At 44.3% G+C, this 17,675-nt stretch overlaps 1 protein-coding gene across 1 annotated transcript; it reads left to right on the forward strand.

Annotated features, from left to right (window-relative positions):
• Window positions 1-7,122: 7,122 nt before the first annotated feature.
• LOC117866554 (protein LAZY 1) lies at window positions 7,123-11,857 on the forward strand. Its single transcript, XM_034750798.2, has 5 exons — window positions 7,123-7,311; window positions 7,541-7,613; window positions 8,847-9,706; window positions 11,086-11,362; window positions 11,595-11,857. Exons 1-5 carry the CDS (start codon window positions 7,306-7,308, stop codon window positions 11,612-11,614), a joined length of 1,236 nt encoding a protein of 411 aa, XP_034606689.1. The 5' UTR covers window positions 7,123-7,305; the 3' UTR covers window positions 11,615-11,857.
• The last annotated feature ends 5,818 nt before the right edge of the window (window positions 11,858-17,675 follow it).

Genomic DNA, 17,675 nt, shown 5'->3' on the forward strand with positions numbered 1-17,675 from the left:
CAACAAGTAACAATGGGAAGCAATTCGACAATTTCGATTTCAAAGAATTCTGTCGCCAGCTGGGCACAAAGTTATATTTCGCATCAGTATATCACCCACAATTGAATGGCGCAGTGGAAAGGGCAAATGGAATCATATTTGCAGGCATCAAGAAAAACATAACAGACCTCCTAAGGGGGAAATGGGTAGATGAGTTGCCGAGGGTCATCTAGTCCCACAATATGAAGGACTCAAGAACAACACAGTTCTCACCATTCAAGCTGTTATACGGAGAAGAAGCAATGACAGTAGAGAAAGTAAAGCTGGGATCCTGGAGGACAGAACAAGAACCAAAGCAGGAGGACATCGGACCGTCAGTTGATAATATTGAAGATGTAAGAATGCAAGCATCAGAGAAACTTAAACATTACTAGGAAGAAACGAAGAGGTGGCGAGACAAGAAGATAAAGCATAGGGGCATCAAATCAGGAGACATGGTTCCCCGAAGGGTACCAAAAGGAAAAATGAAAGGCAAAATGAGCTGCAAATGGGAGGGACCGTTCGTGGCAACGCAAACACAAAGGCCTTCGGCGTACAAGTTGACAAGCCTAGGTGGCAAGGTGGATCCTTACACTTGGAATGAAGACATATTCCAAAAATACTTAGGATTTTTTTTGTTTAGTTTCTTTTCTTAACAATTTTTGTACAAAGGCAATGCCTCATGTAATCCAAAGGGAACGTACTCTTTTCCTCACGGGGGAAGCCCTCAAAGATCACAACGATCCGAGGGGGTGTGAGGTTTTTAATGATGTGGACACCCATGTAAACCCCTTGTGAAATATAATCAAGGTACCCCAAAATGAGAAGTACAACCACTGAAGCAATCAACCCCTTTGTAAAACGAAGTGACGTTGTCTTCGGTGTAGAGGTCGATCACGACTGAGCTAAGATGGTCCCATCCCACCACACGAAGGGGTACAAGGAGACATTGTTTACTTAGTCCTAAAATGCGAAGACAACAGATACCCCGAAGGGCCTAGAAAAAGGCGTCGGTGCGTTCGCAAGAAGTGAGCAAAGATACCCGAAGAGCCTAGAGAAAGGCATCAGTGAAAGAAAAAGAGGAAGAGTCGCAGCAAGAAGCCATGAAGGGGCTATAAGAATGTTTTCATGCACACTCCCTTGTGACAAACACCTGAAGGGGGGAGTTCCAAAGAGAAAGTAAAGGTCTTTGCCACAAGTATGCTTTGCATGCAAACAACAACGAAGTAATAAACAAAACACGATTTATAAACATAACAACAAGTCATAATCATTCACAAGTAAACCCATCACATTTTTTATTACATCAACTCAATCCTCATTCATTACAATCTCACAAGCCTCAACCAACACACGAAGAATGGCAACATCGACGATGCTCTCGGCCATAACCCGTAGTTCTTCGTCGGAGGGCATTTTTCTTCCACTCAAAACGGAAAACCAAGTCATTAGCACTACCTATAGGAACGGAGCGTTCGTCGAGTTCTCCACTTGTATGTTGTCTACTACGTCTGGAGACGAAGACTTCCGATAAATATACTCAACGGGGCCTATTACCCCCTCGTCTATTGGTTCAGGCTTCGGATATAATAGTCCTGAATCAACAGAACCAAAAGGATCTGAAGCAATCCTTTCTCATAGCGCGTGTCACAGCACGAAAATGAAGGGTGTTGGACCATTTGACGGGATCACTAGAAAATTGCGAGAAAAAAGATTTCGATCGGAATTGTGCTCTTCGTACTTCCGAATTTTGTAAGACCAGAAGTCATCAAACGAAACGTCAGGACGACAAGCATGAAACTTTTCCCAAATTCCAGGGGACATGAAGTAGTTGTTGTAATGCAGCATAATAGGAGTCACACCTTCGGTAACCTGCGCAACATCTGACGAAGGGACCTACGCAGGAACCAACTTAAGTTAGTTACAACGCATTACACAAACATAGTCCAAAAGCACACTCTCATCTCACGAGGCTTCACACCTCTGGCCGGGCCTCAGGAGAAGCAACACCAGCAGCAGCATAAGGAGGCGTGGACGAGGTAGTAATCTCAGGAAGCATTGAAGAGTCCTCAGCAGGTAGCTTCGGAGTAGTTAGTGGAGAAGTGAGGTGGCAGCATCATCTTCAGTATTCAAATCCTTCAAAGCGTCAACAGAAGGAGTGTCTTGAGCAGTGGATGAAGCAGGGCAAGAGGTAGTGATAGCATCAGCAGGCAAGATTTCAGGTAACGGGCCCCTAGCGCATAGCTCTGATGGCAACCGAATCCAGTTGTCACCAGGACCTTTGAAAGAAGAAGCCTTAGCACGCTTCTCACATTTCGTAGCAAGGCGAGCGGAGAAATCGGCTTGCAAGTGGTTCCTTAGCTGCGCCAATGAGATAAAATAGAATAAGCAAAATGAAGAAAAAAGAAAAGCAAAACAAGGCATGCAAAGCAAGAAACTTGGTCATGAAGGCGCTCAGATTCATCGCGCGTCAGTTGAGCACCCCCTCATCTTGAAAAAGTTGTGCATGAATTTCTTCAAAATATTTTTGGGAAGCACAAGAAGATTTTTGGGGGAAAGTTTGGTGTCCAAAGGCCAGGCATGAGAAGCATTTCCAAGAGTTCGAACATCATTCTTGCTTAATGTTTTCTCTGATGAAGGACGGTCCAAAGGAAACACAGATGGAATAAGCAAGTGCTCGAATGCCGACATCAGCACTAAGTTCACCAAACATTCTCCTGCTCTTGCACAAAAAATTGAAATAGATGCTAACCCAGTCATAAAATTGAATGAAGGGGGAGACAAGTTGAAGGATTCAAGGGCATGCACGATATCATCACGAAGACTCTCGGCACCCTTGATATGACAGGCATGGTAGTTGGACAACTCCTTTCGAGTCTCCCCTAGAGCATTAGTTTTTTCAATTAAGTCCTTCGTCAAAGTCTTGACGTCTCTCTTCATGGACTCGCATGATGAAGAAGCAAGATTGAATTTTAATCCAAGATCCTTGAGGCTTTCCAGAGCCTTAGCGAGTGCTTCATCGCTTTTCTCTTTCCCAGCAATCAGCTGATCATTGCGGCTCCTCTCCATAGCCAGTTAAATTTCAAGCTCAGAAACACGGGCCTTGGTAGCGGTGAGTTCAACGGACAAAGAGGCTGCAGTTCTTTCATGATGAACCTTGAGAGAAGCACATCAGGAAGCAATAAAGCTTTTAAGAGCTAGATCCCCACAAGCTTCAACCATGGACTCAAAATCAAGTCTGGAGAACCTCTCCTTCTCATGAGGAAAACAAAAACTATTGCTAGCTTCATCAAAAAATTTCCTTTCATGACCACCACTCTGAAGGCCCAAGAAATCTATAATCTTGCCACCAATAAGTTTGGCATCTTTTGGAGCACCAATGCGAAGGGCAGCATCTTTGGGGTCCTCGGGTGTGACCACATATACACTATTGTCAGGTTCCCCCTCATCGGAAGCATCGCTGCCAAAGGCAGCAGCGGGCAGTGTAGTAGAATGCATAGTCCCAGACGAAGATGAAGTGTCAGATGAATCAAATGAGGTAGCAGTCCCTTCTTCAGCTCACCGGGGACTAAGATCAACAGAATTTGAGGGCACCTATTCAGGGATAGACGAATCAACGTTGACTTCTTCATCACTCTCCAGCTGGAGAGGACTCAGAGGGACCATAAGGGACTCTAAAGGAGATGTAGCCCTAGAGCTCGTGGATTGCCCCTCAGGAAGTGCTTAACGAAGAGGCAACATAGGGATAGCAGAACTGCCAGCACGGGGAGAGTTTGGGGGTGCAGCCTCCTCACCATCATTAACATCCTTAGGAACGGCTTCCTCACATGAGCTTTCTTCGTAGCGAGGGGGTTTTTGGAGCTAGGATGGCAACCTTTCTTCATACGCTCAAGACGTTGTGTAGTTCCGGGTTTCTCTTGAACCAAGGACAGGGCAGGCTTTGAAGCTCCTGCACCTTTAGCTGATGCAAGCTTAGTTGATTTCTTCTAAGCTTTTTGTTCCAAATACAAAATGTTTTTCTTCGTCACCTCGCGAATAGGAGCATCAACTTCAAAGAAAGAAAAAATTTGGTTCCCTCAGGATCCACCAAGTTTTATGAACTTCTTTGCACTCTGAAGGAGATTCCACCCCATGAATGAAGTCACCATGTTCTTTGGCCTTGATGGCATTTATCTCTGCAAAAAGAATGAAAAAACAGCATCTCAGTAATAAAGTGTCACAAAGAAAGCAAGGCAGCGTAAAGAGTAAACGAAGAAACTCATTGTCTTTTGTAAATCTGAAGAACTTCGTCTGATCAGGACAAGGAATGGGCCATCAACTTAGGCCTAGTCAAAGGCAGGGATCTCCCAGCCACCACGGATGGGCCACACACCCACCATGCGATACTCCTCCACAAAATCGTGTATGCTGTACTTCCGAGCAAATAGACGAAGCATAGAAATAAACTCATCACCTTCGGAGCACGGAGGAAGATCAATCTTGTACTCTTTGTGCAAGAAAGTAATTTCCTTATTAACAAGCTGATGGGGCTCGCCATTTTCTTGCGCCTCCACTTTGTGATACAACCAGTGCTGATGCCAATCATTAGTCCACTTGTTACGATATGCAGCTACAGGGGAAGTGTGCTAGTGCGATAGACAAAGTTAAGACATCCAAACCGGGCCTCCTTTTCAATCATTCGCCACCTTCATCATCTAAAAGATACTTGGGTTGATGGTGGACCTTGTGTGCAGCAAGAAACCCATCTGCCGAAGCCTTGATTTTGGTAGTCCTACATATCCAAATATAAGTCGACAGGTGAACAAGAGCGTTCTGTGTCAACTGATTGAGATAGATATCGAACAGATGAAGAATATCCATGATGATAGGATCTAATTCAAAGCGAAGGCCAGTGAAAAAGAAGATGGTGGAAAATGACAACCTCGTTGTCCTCAGGCTTGGGGATAACCTCGGAACCAGGAGCCCTGGCAGTAACAACCATCCTCTTGTCCTTCAGAAGAACAATGTCTTCAGGTTTCAAATTGCTCCGACCAAAGATGATGGTCTTTGGTATTGTGTTTCCCCCTTCGTCACCCGAAGGACGCTTGCATTTTGGAGCCATAAGAAGTGCTACACGAAGCTACCAGGGGGTTGTTGAACGAAGAACTAAAGAAATTACCAGAACAATGGATGAAGGGGGCTTCGGACCTCCGGCAATGAAGGCGATAGCGGTAAAAGTATATGGCCTGGGGCCTGCAAGGGGATATTTATAGGCTAAGCGAAAAAGAAACAGTAACAAGGGTAAAAAGACTTAAAAACCATTGAGCAAAATATTAATGAATGTTTTCAAATAAGGAAAAAATAATTAAAAAGAGCATAAAGTAAAATCCTACATGGGCCGATCTTGGGAAGTTCCGAAGGATGGGTGCACCATGATTTTTATGGTCGTAAGTTCAGCCCATCAAGGGAGAAGATGGCCCTCGCTCATGAGGAGCTACTGTTGGGGAAACCACCTTCAGAATCCCCCTTCGGAGGAAGAAGCCCTTTTCCGATGTTAACCGTAATGGCTTGTTTGCTTTTGTGGCGAACCCTGAGTGCAAGGAAGAGGATTGTGGCGACTTTGACCTTATTTGTATGAAGGAATCTTCGGAACAAAGCAAGCAAAGGGCCGGCCATCGGGACCCTAGGAGGGGCCGGCGAATCGTCTCATCGTCAAGGTGGCTTATCTTTAGAAGGAAAATCAGGGATGCTTGACGAAAGGTTCCTCGACCTCCAAAGTTAAGCATGCAATGAAGGCCATGCTCTACGCCATATGGAACGGAGCAGCCGTACGAGGGGCCAACTGGAGAAGTCCATACAAAGGTTGTATTTCACGTTGTACCCTAGAATATTCTTGGAATCTAGCCGTTGGATAATGGTAAATTGTAATTGTATTTTGTGGTGGTTGATCTCCCTATAAATAGTGGAGGAACTATGACTGATGGGAGGGCTGGTTCGAAGTTAATGAAACCTTTTTACATATATTGTTCTTTACCGTTCTAAATTTTAAGTTCCGAGTATGCATTAATTTCGGTTCGTTGGAAGAAGGTTAGGATAGACACGCACACAATCAGCTTCGTCTAAGGGGCGACCTTGCCCTTTCGGAGCAGAACCTTTCGGTTGTTGTGATGGAGTCCATTTCGGGACCGTCCTCATCAACAGGTATCTCTTTGACTCTGAATTTTGGGGATTATATATTTGGATGGTATTTCTATTTAAACTAGGGACCGATAATATAGAAATAATTTTTGGGAATTTAAACATCAATTAATGAAGCAGTTCGATTTAATTACATGATTGGCACGCATACAAATAACTCATTTGACACGGTAATATATACGTCGCGTCGTGTCGTGTCGGTCGGTACACGAGTCCAGCAGCTTAGCTTGCAGGTGCCAGCAAACCCAAGATTGCTCAATGGCTATTTCTCTCAGCTGGTTTTTGTTGTGACATATCTGGCCATATATGTACCCGCGGATCCGTTGATTTAGCTATGGTTTGCTTGATGCTCTCCGTTCAGTTGTTCACTCACCATCTCACGTTCATTATAAAGGCTTTTTGTACGGCTAAATCATGTTGAATTCGCAAGTACACGTTACTCCTAGCTACCAATTGCTTTTGTTAAATGAGTGATGAATGATCAATCTGATGAAGAAAAGCAAAGCAGGAAAGTAGAGTATGTACCACTGCACACACCTGCTGATTTGAAAGTGTGAAGTGACCACGGACAAAGAGGTTGCAGTACGCATGACATGCTCTTGCGTACCAAACTACCCAATGGATTCAATTATAAAGCCACCAAATTAATAATCGTTGACAGGAAGCTTTATTACGAGATTATCTACAGATTTGGTACAATTACTACCTTTAATTTTCATTTCATAAAAAAAGTACTACTTTTTTCTTGCTTTTACTAGATATTATTTGATTATGAGAAATGGGACGTATCCAACAAGTTATACCCATCGAAGGCCAACGCCAAACCTATGTACCCAGCAAGTTATGGTTTAATTAGTTTTTTAAAAAAAACATGCAAAGAGTTTTTGGAGGTCATACACAAGGCTACAAAGTAGGCTTGTGCAGATTGTGGCTTACATGGGACCTTCCCCCTACTCGACCATTTGTAGCCTTCCCCATGTTCTGATCTGCCGACTGATGGATCACTCCTGCAGCTGCAGTCCGGCTGTTCTGCCTCTGGCGGCTTCCCACTTCATCTTCTATTAATGCCTCGTCAAGCTCCAGCTCCCGGCTTAGACAAGCCTCTCCAAGATGAAGGTAAGTCCCTACTCCCTACCTTGCTCTTCATTACCATCTTCTGGCTATTTCCTTCTTGCCTGATTATCCAATATGGTGCTCCAGTTCTGAATTTCATTTGGAAATTAGTCATTTCTTCTTCCATGAATATGGACTCCCTGTTCAGTTAATTCTGATGGCAGCATTTCTTTTGGAAATTAGTAAATGTCAAATCACCCTCTTGTGATACTCTTTGTAAATGTGTGATCAGCTCCTGGGGTGGATGCACCGGAAATTACGACAGAATAGTAATGATGTGTTCAAAGAGTTCAACAACGGTGGAGGTACATAGATCGGCCTTCTCTCTGTTGAATTTCTTCATTCCTTGCAGCTCATTTAATTTGTGCAAACAATTTTCTAATTCGACTGGAAAAAAATTGCTCCTGTTCTCTCTCAAAAAATATAGAGAAGAAGAGTAATGAAAGTAGCCTTTTCATGATCTTTCAGATATTATTCTGGCAACACTACATAAAATGAGTCTAGGACTGCATGGGCCACAATATGGGCAAAGCTAGTTTTACCAAATTGATATGAACTGTCACTGACAAGCAGCCACATGTGCATGCAAAATACATTCCTGCTGGGGTCCAAATGTCATGGGCAATTGGTACGCAGTAATTTCAGAATGCAAAGTTTAAACAGTATGGATCCCTGAAATTATTGCACTTTTGCTGTTTGTCACATTAGACTGGACATGGCACATGCCATTCCATTCCAGCTTAAGCCTAGCTCAACAATCGCAGCGCTAGCAGCAACCCCATCATATTCTAGATAACATTTCTTTATATCAACATTGTCCTATATGAAGGTATCCTAGAAACGGTATACATACATATTGATAGATCTTTATCATTTTTTAATCAGAAATAACATGCTGATATCTTTGTAGTTTAGTTTGAGTTGGAAAAAAATCAGGATATCATGATTGTAGGTATAAAAGTTCGCATTTCGTGTTTTTACATTTTTGAAAAAATTCCTTATTTGATACTAGAAGATGACTAAATTTCTTTCTTGACACTGAAATTTTTTTTCGTCCCTTACATGACACCAAGTTCTATCTTTTATTTCTTATTTGACATTTCATCACTTTTGTCACATAAGTTGAACAAAACAACCATCAAATCACCTCCAAAATTCGTGAAACTTTTTTTGATAATAGAACAAATGAAGATGAGTCCATTTTGCTTAGACCATATTTCCTTTTCGCCATGTAGACCATATTTCCAACTTAGAACATGTGAATCAGATATGAACTTTGGATTTTTTTTTTCGAACGAACGGACACAGTATGAACTTTAGATTCAGAACTTTAAATTTTGCTGAACACTCCTTATACTGCCTATTCAGAATTTCTTGTTGGCCTGTTGGAGAACATTTTCATAATTTCTGAACTTCATCTACTCTGATTTCTTAGACATCAAGTATTCAAGTCAAGTTCCCAAAAGCACCACAGAGTACTTGTAAGGAAAAAACTCAGCAAACACAACTGTACGTACTAATTCACTGTGTCACTGCAGGTGGGACCTGCAACTGCATCACCGGGCTGGCCTCGCCGGACCCCGCCACCTTCCTCGCCTCCGCCAACGAATACTTCGCCGGCGACGGCTTCACCACCAACAACCAATCGCCGCCGGACACCGACCTCTTCACCTTCGGTGGCAGCGGCCTCCTCACCATTGGCACTCTAGGCATCGCCGCTGTTGCGATTCCTTCAGACGCAGAGGACGAGGACTACGACGTCGACGACGTTGATGCCGAATCCGACTCCGACGACAATGACAACACCGTGGATGAGGAAGACGACGTCGACATCGATGGCGCCGTCACGCCCACATTCACCTACCCTCAGCCGCCACCGGTTGAGACCGCCGCCGTCGAGGAGAAGGCGGTCGCCGCGGTCGAGGCCATCGCCGAGAAGAACGACGACACCACCACGGAGGACGACCTCATGGTGGTGAGCGCCGAGCTGGAGAAGGTCCTCGGCGGCCGCAACAGCGGCGCTGCCGGCGACCTGGTGGCGTCGGCGCGGGTGAGCTTCGCCATGGGCGTGGACTGCCCGCTGCAGGGCTTCCTGTTCGGCTCCCCGGTGAGCGACGCTGAGTCGCGCCTGGAGCAGCCGCGGGACAGCAACGGCGGCCGGCGCACCTCGCTCGGCGAGCTGTTCATGCGCACGCGCTTCGCCGACGAGAAGGTGGCGCTCGTCGCCGTCGAGGAGGGCGAGGACGGCGCCGCCGGTGGAGAAACGGAGGACGGGAAAGAGGGGAAAGGCGGCGACGGCCGCAAGACAGTGAAGAAGAGGAGGGTGAACGATGGAAAAGGCGCCGGTGGTGAAGGAGCGCCGGCGAGTGCAGCGGTGACCAAGAGCAAGTTTCAGAAGGTATCGTCAAATTCTTAAGGGACATTGGTGATTCTACCCCTAGTCTAAACTTTTGACAACATCTGTCCAGGTTTGGTTAGATTTGAAATTCATACGAATTTTCTCAAGTATTGCTGTCAAATTATTTGAAGATCTATCAAAATGCAAATATTTAATGTCAAAATAGGGATAAACTATGAGCACTTAAAAAAGTAGGGGCAAATTCACATGGGCATGCTAGTCTTTTTTAGCTGCATTGACACCGTTAAGTGCTATTAATGGGCAAACTCAATCTTCGTTTTAATGTTAAAAAAAATCTTTGTTTTGAAAAAGTAGGGGTAAAATCACAATTGAGCTCCAAAATAGGGGTAAAAACACAGAAGCCTCAATTCTTAAGCTCTGGTTAGGGAATTATCGACAAATTCTTCATCTTAATTCATCTTTTTCTTGTATTTTTCTTGACTCAAAATCTTGGTAAATTTTGTGTCTGTTTGGTTTGTGCCAAATTTTGCAGTTTTTATCAAGTATATCCATTGCACATTTGCACGTTAACATCCTACATACTCCTTTCCATATTACTTGCCCCATTGTCTGTTAATTAACTTTTATGCAAAGCTTGCAACCAAAATTTAAAAATCGTTGACAGCTAACTTGCATGGAAGCTTTGTATTTGGCATATAAGTATTAGTAGTTTGTCTACCATGCTAGTTTGGATCCTCAGACACCCCTAGTTGAGGCCCTTTTTGCACATATTAGGTGATCATTTCCTTTTTAAAAAAGAATTAACTAGTTCATTCACCGCAGTACAAACTTTATTTCTTATTTTCAATCTAGTTTATATTGGAACCATGTCAATGTCCAAAACAGGAAGTGAGCAAGAAAGATTTTTCTAGGGCTTAAGCTGTCGTGTCCGAATCGACAACCTTTCGATGAAACGTCCACTTATGTTATAGATCTGGCACACCAGCTAGGAGTCAAGTTGTTGTTAGGAGTGGGGGTACCGAGTTGACACGGCGTTTTGTTTGCAATCTCCTGTCCAGTGTTATCTTTATGGCTCATTGCACTTGTCATCATATTCTTAGCCTCCAATTGAACAATTAGACTTGCTCCGTGAGATCTTTATCATTGAACCTCTTGCCCCTTTCTATATAACGGTGCTGTACATGTATTATATAATAGGTACAATCACGGATAAGATAAGCTCTTAATAATTTATTTTTTAATAAAAAATTATTGATGAATCTATTGCAGAGACCACTCGATTCACGGTCGATATAATTGATGCCATTCTGAAATGTACTAGCTATAGGTTTTAATTTTGTTGAATCCTCCAAGCAAAATGACGAGAAATTAAGCACTGCAAGAGTTCTGAAAGGAGGAAGCATTTTGCTCATTTGCAGATCCTTCAAATCTTCCACAGGAAAGTGTACCCTGAGAGCACGGCGCTGGCGAGGAGCCTCACCAAGAAGAGCCGCAAGCGCGGCAGCAGCAGCGCCAGCGCCGACGAGCCCGAGCTGGCGTTGCCCAAGCTCCGGTGCCGCAAGGAGCAGCGCGCGCCGGGGTTCGGCTGCTGCGCCAACCGAGCCTCCTTCGGTGGCGCCGCCACTCCCATCGACGACGACGACGACGAGCTCAACGGCAGCAAGAGCGGCCACTGGATCAAGACCGACGCTGAATGTGAGTGCAGATTGATCCGTCCACGTCTCGAACTCCCCATCCATAGACCTTGCAATCACACCACAGGATATGTCATCCTAATTTGCAGTCACAAAATGCACTCCTGGCTGGGAGACTTTCATACTGTTATTGGCAAAGAATCTTCAGGAACTATCAATCCGTTTTTACTGTATCTGATGCAGCCTGCCTTGTACTGCACTCACTGACACCTCTTTTCTCTGACTGGATGCAGATTTGGTGCTGGAGTTATAGAGAAAGAAATAAAGAGAGAGAAAGTCAGGATCTGTTGGCTGGTCAATATCAAGCATAGTGAGTATATTGAGCATGTTGTGTACTAAAGTTTGTGTGCTTGCCTCCTACAAAATCCTTATATGTTTGTTCACGTCACCTGAATGAGTTGTATGTGTCAGTCTATAAAGGGAAATAGGACTGTGGATGTATATGAACTTAATGTATGCTTTGCATCAAGATGTGATTGCTGTGTTATGAATACCAGTTGATAGCCTTCTGTGGGTGCATGTGGGGGGCTTGCATTGAGCCCTTGGGCCCCCCCTCACAATGCTGCTTCTTGAACTCTTGTTGGTGGCCTGATTGCAGAGGAAGATCCAGTGACAGGGATGGGCCTATTAACACTTGTCATTTTCCTAAGTAGGCTGAGTGCAGTTTAGATCTGCATCATTCTTATGGCCCTGTTTAGGAGCTTTCATATACTCATCATTTGGACATTTGCTTGTGTGCATGGTGAATTAGGCAAGGTAGGGGCCATTAGATCCAGTGTCCACTGAAGTATGTGTGCTGTGTGCAAGAGGTTGAATGGTATATTGCTCCTGGCACAGTGTGAAAGATATGACTGGATCACTGAAGATCTCTAGAAGTCTAGAGGTTTGGTTGGGACTTGGGACTGGAATGCAGTTTGTGCATGAATGTTTCCTGTGCAAAAGCTATTTTCAGGTAAACAAAACCAGTCATAGATTATCATGAGAACTTGCATATGGGTCACTTTGGCGTGTCTTTGAAACTGTAGCAGCTGATTGCAGACAGCCTTGTAGTTTAGTGAGATCCTGTTGAAAGCTTCAAACCAAGACCTTGTTTGATGTTTTTCACTATGGAGAATGTCGTACTAGTAGGTACCTATATTCTTGAAGACATTTTAGTAATTTGCAATAATTGAAGGAAACTAGAAAGTGCGTAGTATATATTTGCTGGAGTGTGCGCAGATGGGTAGTCAAATATCCTAATAAAGCCTCTGCTGCAAAAATGTGTCAACATCGGTTATAGGATATACTTCATGAGACTGAAAGTTAGATATAGCATTATTTAAATAATAATCAAATAGTAAAAAAGCAAATAATAGCCTCTGCGGCAAAAATGTGTAAGCATCGGTTATAGGATATACTTCATGAGACTGAAAGTTAGATAGCATTATTTAATAATAATCATATAGTAAAAAAGAAAATAATAGTTTTTATGCTCGTTATCCAAAAAAAAATAGTTGTATATAGTGGATCAGATAAACTATATGATCATGTATCTGATTCTGCGTGTCAGCTAATGTGGGGCTTGATACTTTAAAGTCGTAACAGAGTTTCCAATGGGAGGGTGCAGAATATCAAATCACTTAAACATTCACGTGTAACTTTAAAGGATTGGTTCACTGATTGACTTAGTGTCAACCAGAGTAATTGTACAATTTGTAATTATAGCATTCAATAAATTGCTATATATCAAAAATAAATAAACAAAAAAGTTGGGGAAACAGAGAATACTGAGTAAGGTGCACAGCCGCTTCCTGATGTGTGTCTGACCATGTGGGATATGGATCTGGTTTGGTTCTTGATTTGCGTATGCATCCATCCACGTTTTCGACTCCCAGACCATAAACTTCGCAATCACAGCACATTAAATCCTAATCCAGCAGATTTGCCATCGCAGCTCAAAAAATAAAATCTTAGACAGTGTGATGCCTAGTTCTGGTCAATCTTCACAATATTTGACTCTAATGATATATAGACTCCTTTTCAATGAAATGGCAGCAACGACTTTTCAAGTAAATTTCCCCCAAAAATAGCAAAATATATAACATGGGTGAAACAAACTAAACAACCAGTTAATAATCGCATACTCCCTCCATCTCAAAAAGAATGGTGTTGTAGGATTCAAAATTTGTTCCAAAAATAATGACGTTCTAATATTTAAAGTTTATGATGAATGCATAATTTGGCTCGTTGATCTCGTGCATGCATGATTAAATGGAAACATATTTCCTTTATATTCTATATGCAATCTGAGCTAATTAAGGGTATATGTGTCTTTTTCATTCACCCTTAATCTGTCTGAAATCCTAGAAATTCTTTCTTTTTAGGATGGAGGGAGTATGGATGAAACTTCTTGAATTAGCAGAAGTGACTGCAAGAACATAATGTTAAGCATGTAAGTTGGCATCACTAACATACGCACAAGGATTTGTTTTGGAACCCACATTATTCTAGCTACCATCTCAGCGGCTCAGCCCATAATTCTACCCACATTATGATCTCTACGCTATGCAAAACCGCACACTTCGATCTTAAAGAGATTGGCATTTTTCTATCTTTTGGGTGAACACTATATTTGCGAGTGATATGAATCATAGTGATGGTACATAGCAGAAGACATCATCAATAGACTACAACACACAATGATCGGATGTTTCCTCCAGCAAACAAGGAAACCAGCTGGTAGCAACACGCTGTCCCCAGCAACTTGGGTTGTCTCCGAAAGATGGCTTGGAAATTGGTATGCTTGTGCACCACTACAGAAAGTGACATCACAGCCGGACCTAGAACCCTAACACCACTAGTTATGGGTCGTCGGATAAAGGTCGGCGCTACCCAACCTAAAACCGGCGGTGATGCAGATTTAAAATAATAATAAAAAAGGAATCCTCACCCACATCCCCTGCTAGATCCAGCCGCCGGTTGCCCCTGCCGCAGTACCGTGAGTGAGTAAGGGAGGGAGAGGGAGGCGTACCATCTATCATACATATATCTATGGGTCCACCAGAAGATTTGGACAGTCCTAGATACAGAGCTGTACATCGAGGCGTGTCAGACATGGAGACTACGATGCAGGACAGCGTAGTCTACGTGGAGGACAAGAACTAGTCGAGGATTAGGAAACTACTTGTAGCAATTAGAGTAGGACTCACTAGTCGAATCCGACTAGTATTCTTGTAAACAACCGACCTACAACCCTACCCCCGACAATATAAGGTGAGGTAGGGACCCCCTCCAAACAAGTTCAATACAACCAACACACATGACATAGGGTATTACGCAATCTAGCGGCCCGAACCTATCTAAATCGTGTGTTCGAGTTCACCTTTGAGCTCCTAATCTCGATGAGCCGCACCCCCTCGGTAGGTTGACGAGTCTAAACACCGATAGCTGGCGTGCTAGGTAGGGGATCTCGCTGAGAATCCACTGGTGAACTCGATGGCTCAAGTCATCATCAAGCCCACCGTCACGTTCGAAGTGGGTGCGACATTCATCTTTGGCTCCTGGGTTTGTGTCGCAGACGGCGCTGGAAACTTCCACCGCCACATTGTGCCGACCTCGAAGAAGAAGCAGCACGCCATCAACCTTCAGCGCCAAGGTCTGTAGGATCTCACCGCCAATGTAGCCGGAGAAGAAATCGAAGCTCAAAGAGATCGACGACAAGCAAGAAATGCTACAAGAGCACAGCATTGCTACCGCCTTGCAGCTGAACTACCGATCATGAACTTGGATCACGTGTTTGAAGCAGTTCAATCACGTCAACACCATACTTCTCTTGCCACTATCGTGTCCATTGACTTGATTACCCGAGCAATACCACAAACCAAGTACACCAGGCAACTGGCTCAGCTGGTGGAGCGAGCGTAGAGCAACTTGATCAACAAAGCCCAATACATTTGTTCCAACACACCTCATCCCAGCAAAGCAGTAGCCAAAGGCAACCAAGTCGGAACAAGAGTCCCAGACCAAGTCGAATTGAGGGTGACAGACCAAGCCAAGTCGGAGTAGAGGGTAGTTGCGCAGAGCCTTGGGGAGGTCGTGGCCACCATGGGCCCCATCTAGAGCCTCAAAGCCTAGTATGCGACCTTCATTAGAAGATCAAAACCAGTCGCGACACCTACACAATCATTGAAGGACGCCGTCGCGAACACGAGCACAAAGTCGAATACCAGGGAGAGGATTCTAACGGGTTCTCCACCTTCTCAAAATGAGTACGAAAGATGGTTCTACCTAATAAATTCAAACCTCCAAGTATCACCAAGTACGACGGCAAGCAGAATCCAATCCAATGGCTGCGATGCTACTCGTTGTCAGTATAGGCGGCAGGAGGGAACGACGACACCAAGGTCATCTACTTCCCCATCTACATGGAAGCAGGGCCACTCACATGGCTTGAGTAATTAGACAAGAACTCCATCGACACATGGAAGGACCTCAAGGCGGCGTTCACAGAGAACTTCGCAGGAGCAATGCAGCGTCCTGACAACAGGATCAACTTGTCTCAGGTCAAGTAGCAACAGGGCAAAACCCTGCGCAGTTATCTACGCCATTTCTTCAACAAGAAGGCTACTATCATGGACATCGCGGAGCGTGATGCCATAGATTGCTTCCAAAATGGTCTCTATGACCGTCGGATGTTTCAAGCTTTTGGCAGGAGACGCCCCAAGTATATCAAGTCTGTTAAGATCATGATACAAGGCTAGGCAGATGAAGAATACAAAAAGATCAAGAGGTTCAAGTCTAGCCGTAATAGGGGTAAGAACAACAACAATCAGAGTAATGGCCAATGCAATGACAAGAACCATAATGATCGCCCCAATAATGACAACCGAAACAACTACTCGGATGGTCAAAATCACAAGATGAAGCTAGACAATACTATCGCAGCAATGTCCCAATCTTCCAAGAAAGGTGGCAGGAATCAAGAAAGGACTCTATTCAGTGAGCTCTTAAAGAAGCAGTGCCCATGGCACCCATACTAAAAGCACTCTACGATGGATTGCTACAGTCTACGTAGAGTCATGAAAGATCTGCCGGAACCTTCTGGAACAAAGGACAAGGGCAAAGCCAAGGAAGACGAAGATGATGGCGACAACGGCAAATTCCAAAACCCATCCAACACCATCAACATCATCTTCAGCGGCACACCGGGTACTGCTACTAAGCGGCCCCAGAAATTAGCCCTCCGAGAGATCATGTCCATTGAACTAGCAACGCCTACGTTCCTCAAGTGATCTGAGTTGCCAATCACCTTCTCTAGGAAGGATCAGTGGACTAGTTTCTCAGACCCAAGACGCTACCCTCTCATCCTGGACCCAGTAGTCACAGGCTCCAAACTCACCAAAGCACTCATAGATGGCAGCAGTGGTCTCAACATACTCTTCGCCAAGACATTGAGGAAGATGGGCCTCGACGTTACGGATATGCTCACCCCGACGAACTCTCCGTTCTACGGGATTGTCCCAGGCAACGTGGTTGTACCCCTTGGTCAGGTGGTTTTGCCTGTTACCTTCGGGACCAAAGAACACTACCGGACAGAATACATCTGGTTCGATGTAGCTAATTTCAAAGCATCGTATCACGCTATCCTCGGAAGACCTGCTTTGGCCAAATTCATGACAATCCCGCATTACGTGTACCTAGTACTCAAAATGTCGGGATCCAAGGGAGTACTCTCCCTGCACGGAGACTTGAAGAGATCATACGACTGCGACACAAAAACCATGGAGCTGGCAGCGACTACTCAAGTACCAAATTCGATGATGCAAGTCTTCGTCACTTCCAAGAAACTGTACCCATCAGAACTCGAAATTCCAGAGAAGAAGTCAGGGGCAACCAAGGTCAAGCCGGCAAGCGAAGCCAACATCAAAGTCATTTATCTTGAAACTGGCGACAGCTCCAAGACAACTCTGATTGGCTCAGGGCTAGATCCTAAATAGGAAGCCGCGCTCGTCAGCTTCCTCTGGGCCAACCGAGACATCTTCACATGGAAACCATCAGATATGCTGGGGGTGCCCATGGAGTTGATCGAGCACTCACTAAATGTGGATCCCAAAGCTACGCCAAAATGACAACGATTACGCTGATTCGCCCAAGACAGAAGAGAAGCAATAAAAAAGAAGTTAGCCAAACTACTTGCGGCGGGCTTCATAAAGGAAGTCTATCATCCAGAGTGGCTTCATAAAGGAAGTATATCATGGGCACCGGCAGCTGGATTTCCTTTTTATTCTCTACCTTACTCTTCTTGCTCTCTGTTGCCTTGCTCGACGTTGCCTTCT

The sequence above is a fragment of the Setaria viridis genome, chromosome 8 (assembly GCF_005286985.2).
Source record: "Setaria viridis chromosome 8, Setaria_viridis_v4.0, whole genome shotgun sequence".
NCBI classification, from domain to species: Eukaryota; Viridiplantae; Streptophyta; class Magnoliopsida; order Poales; family Poaceae; genus Setaria; species Setaria viridis.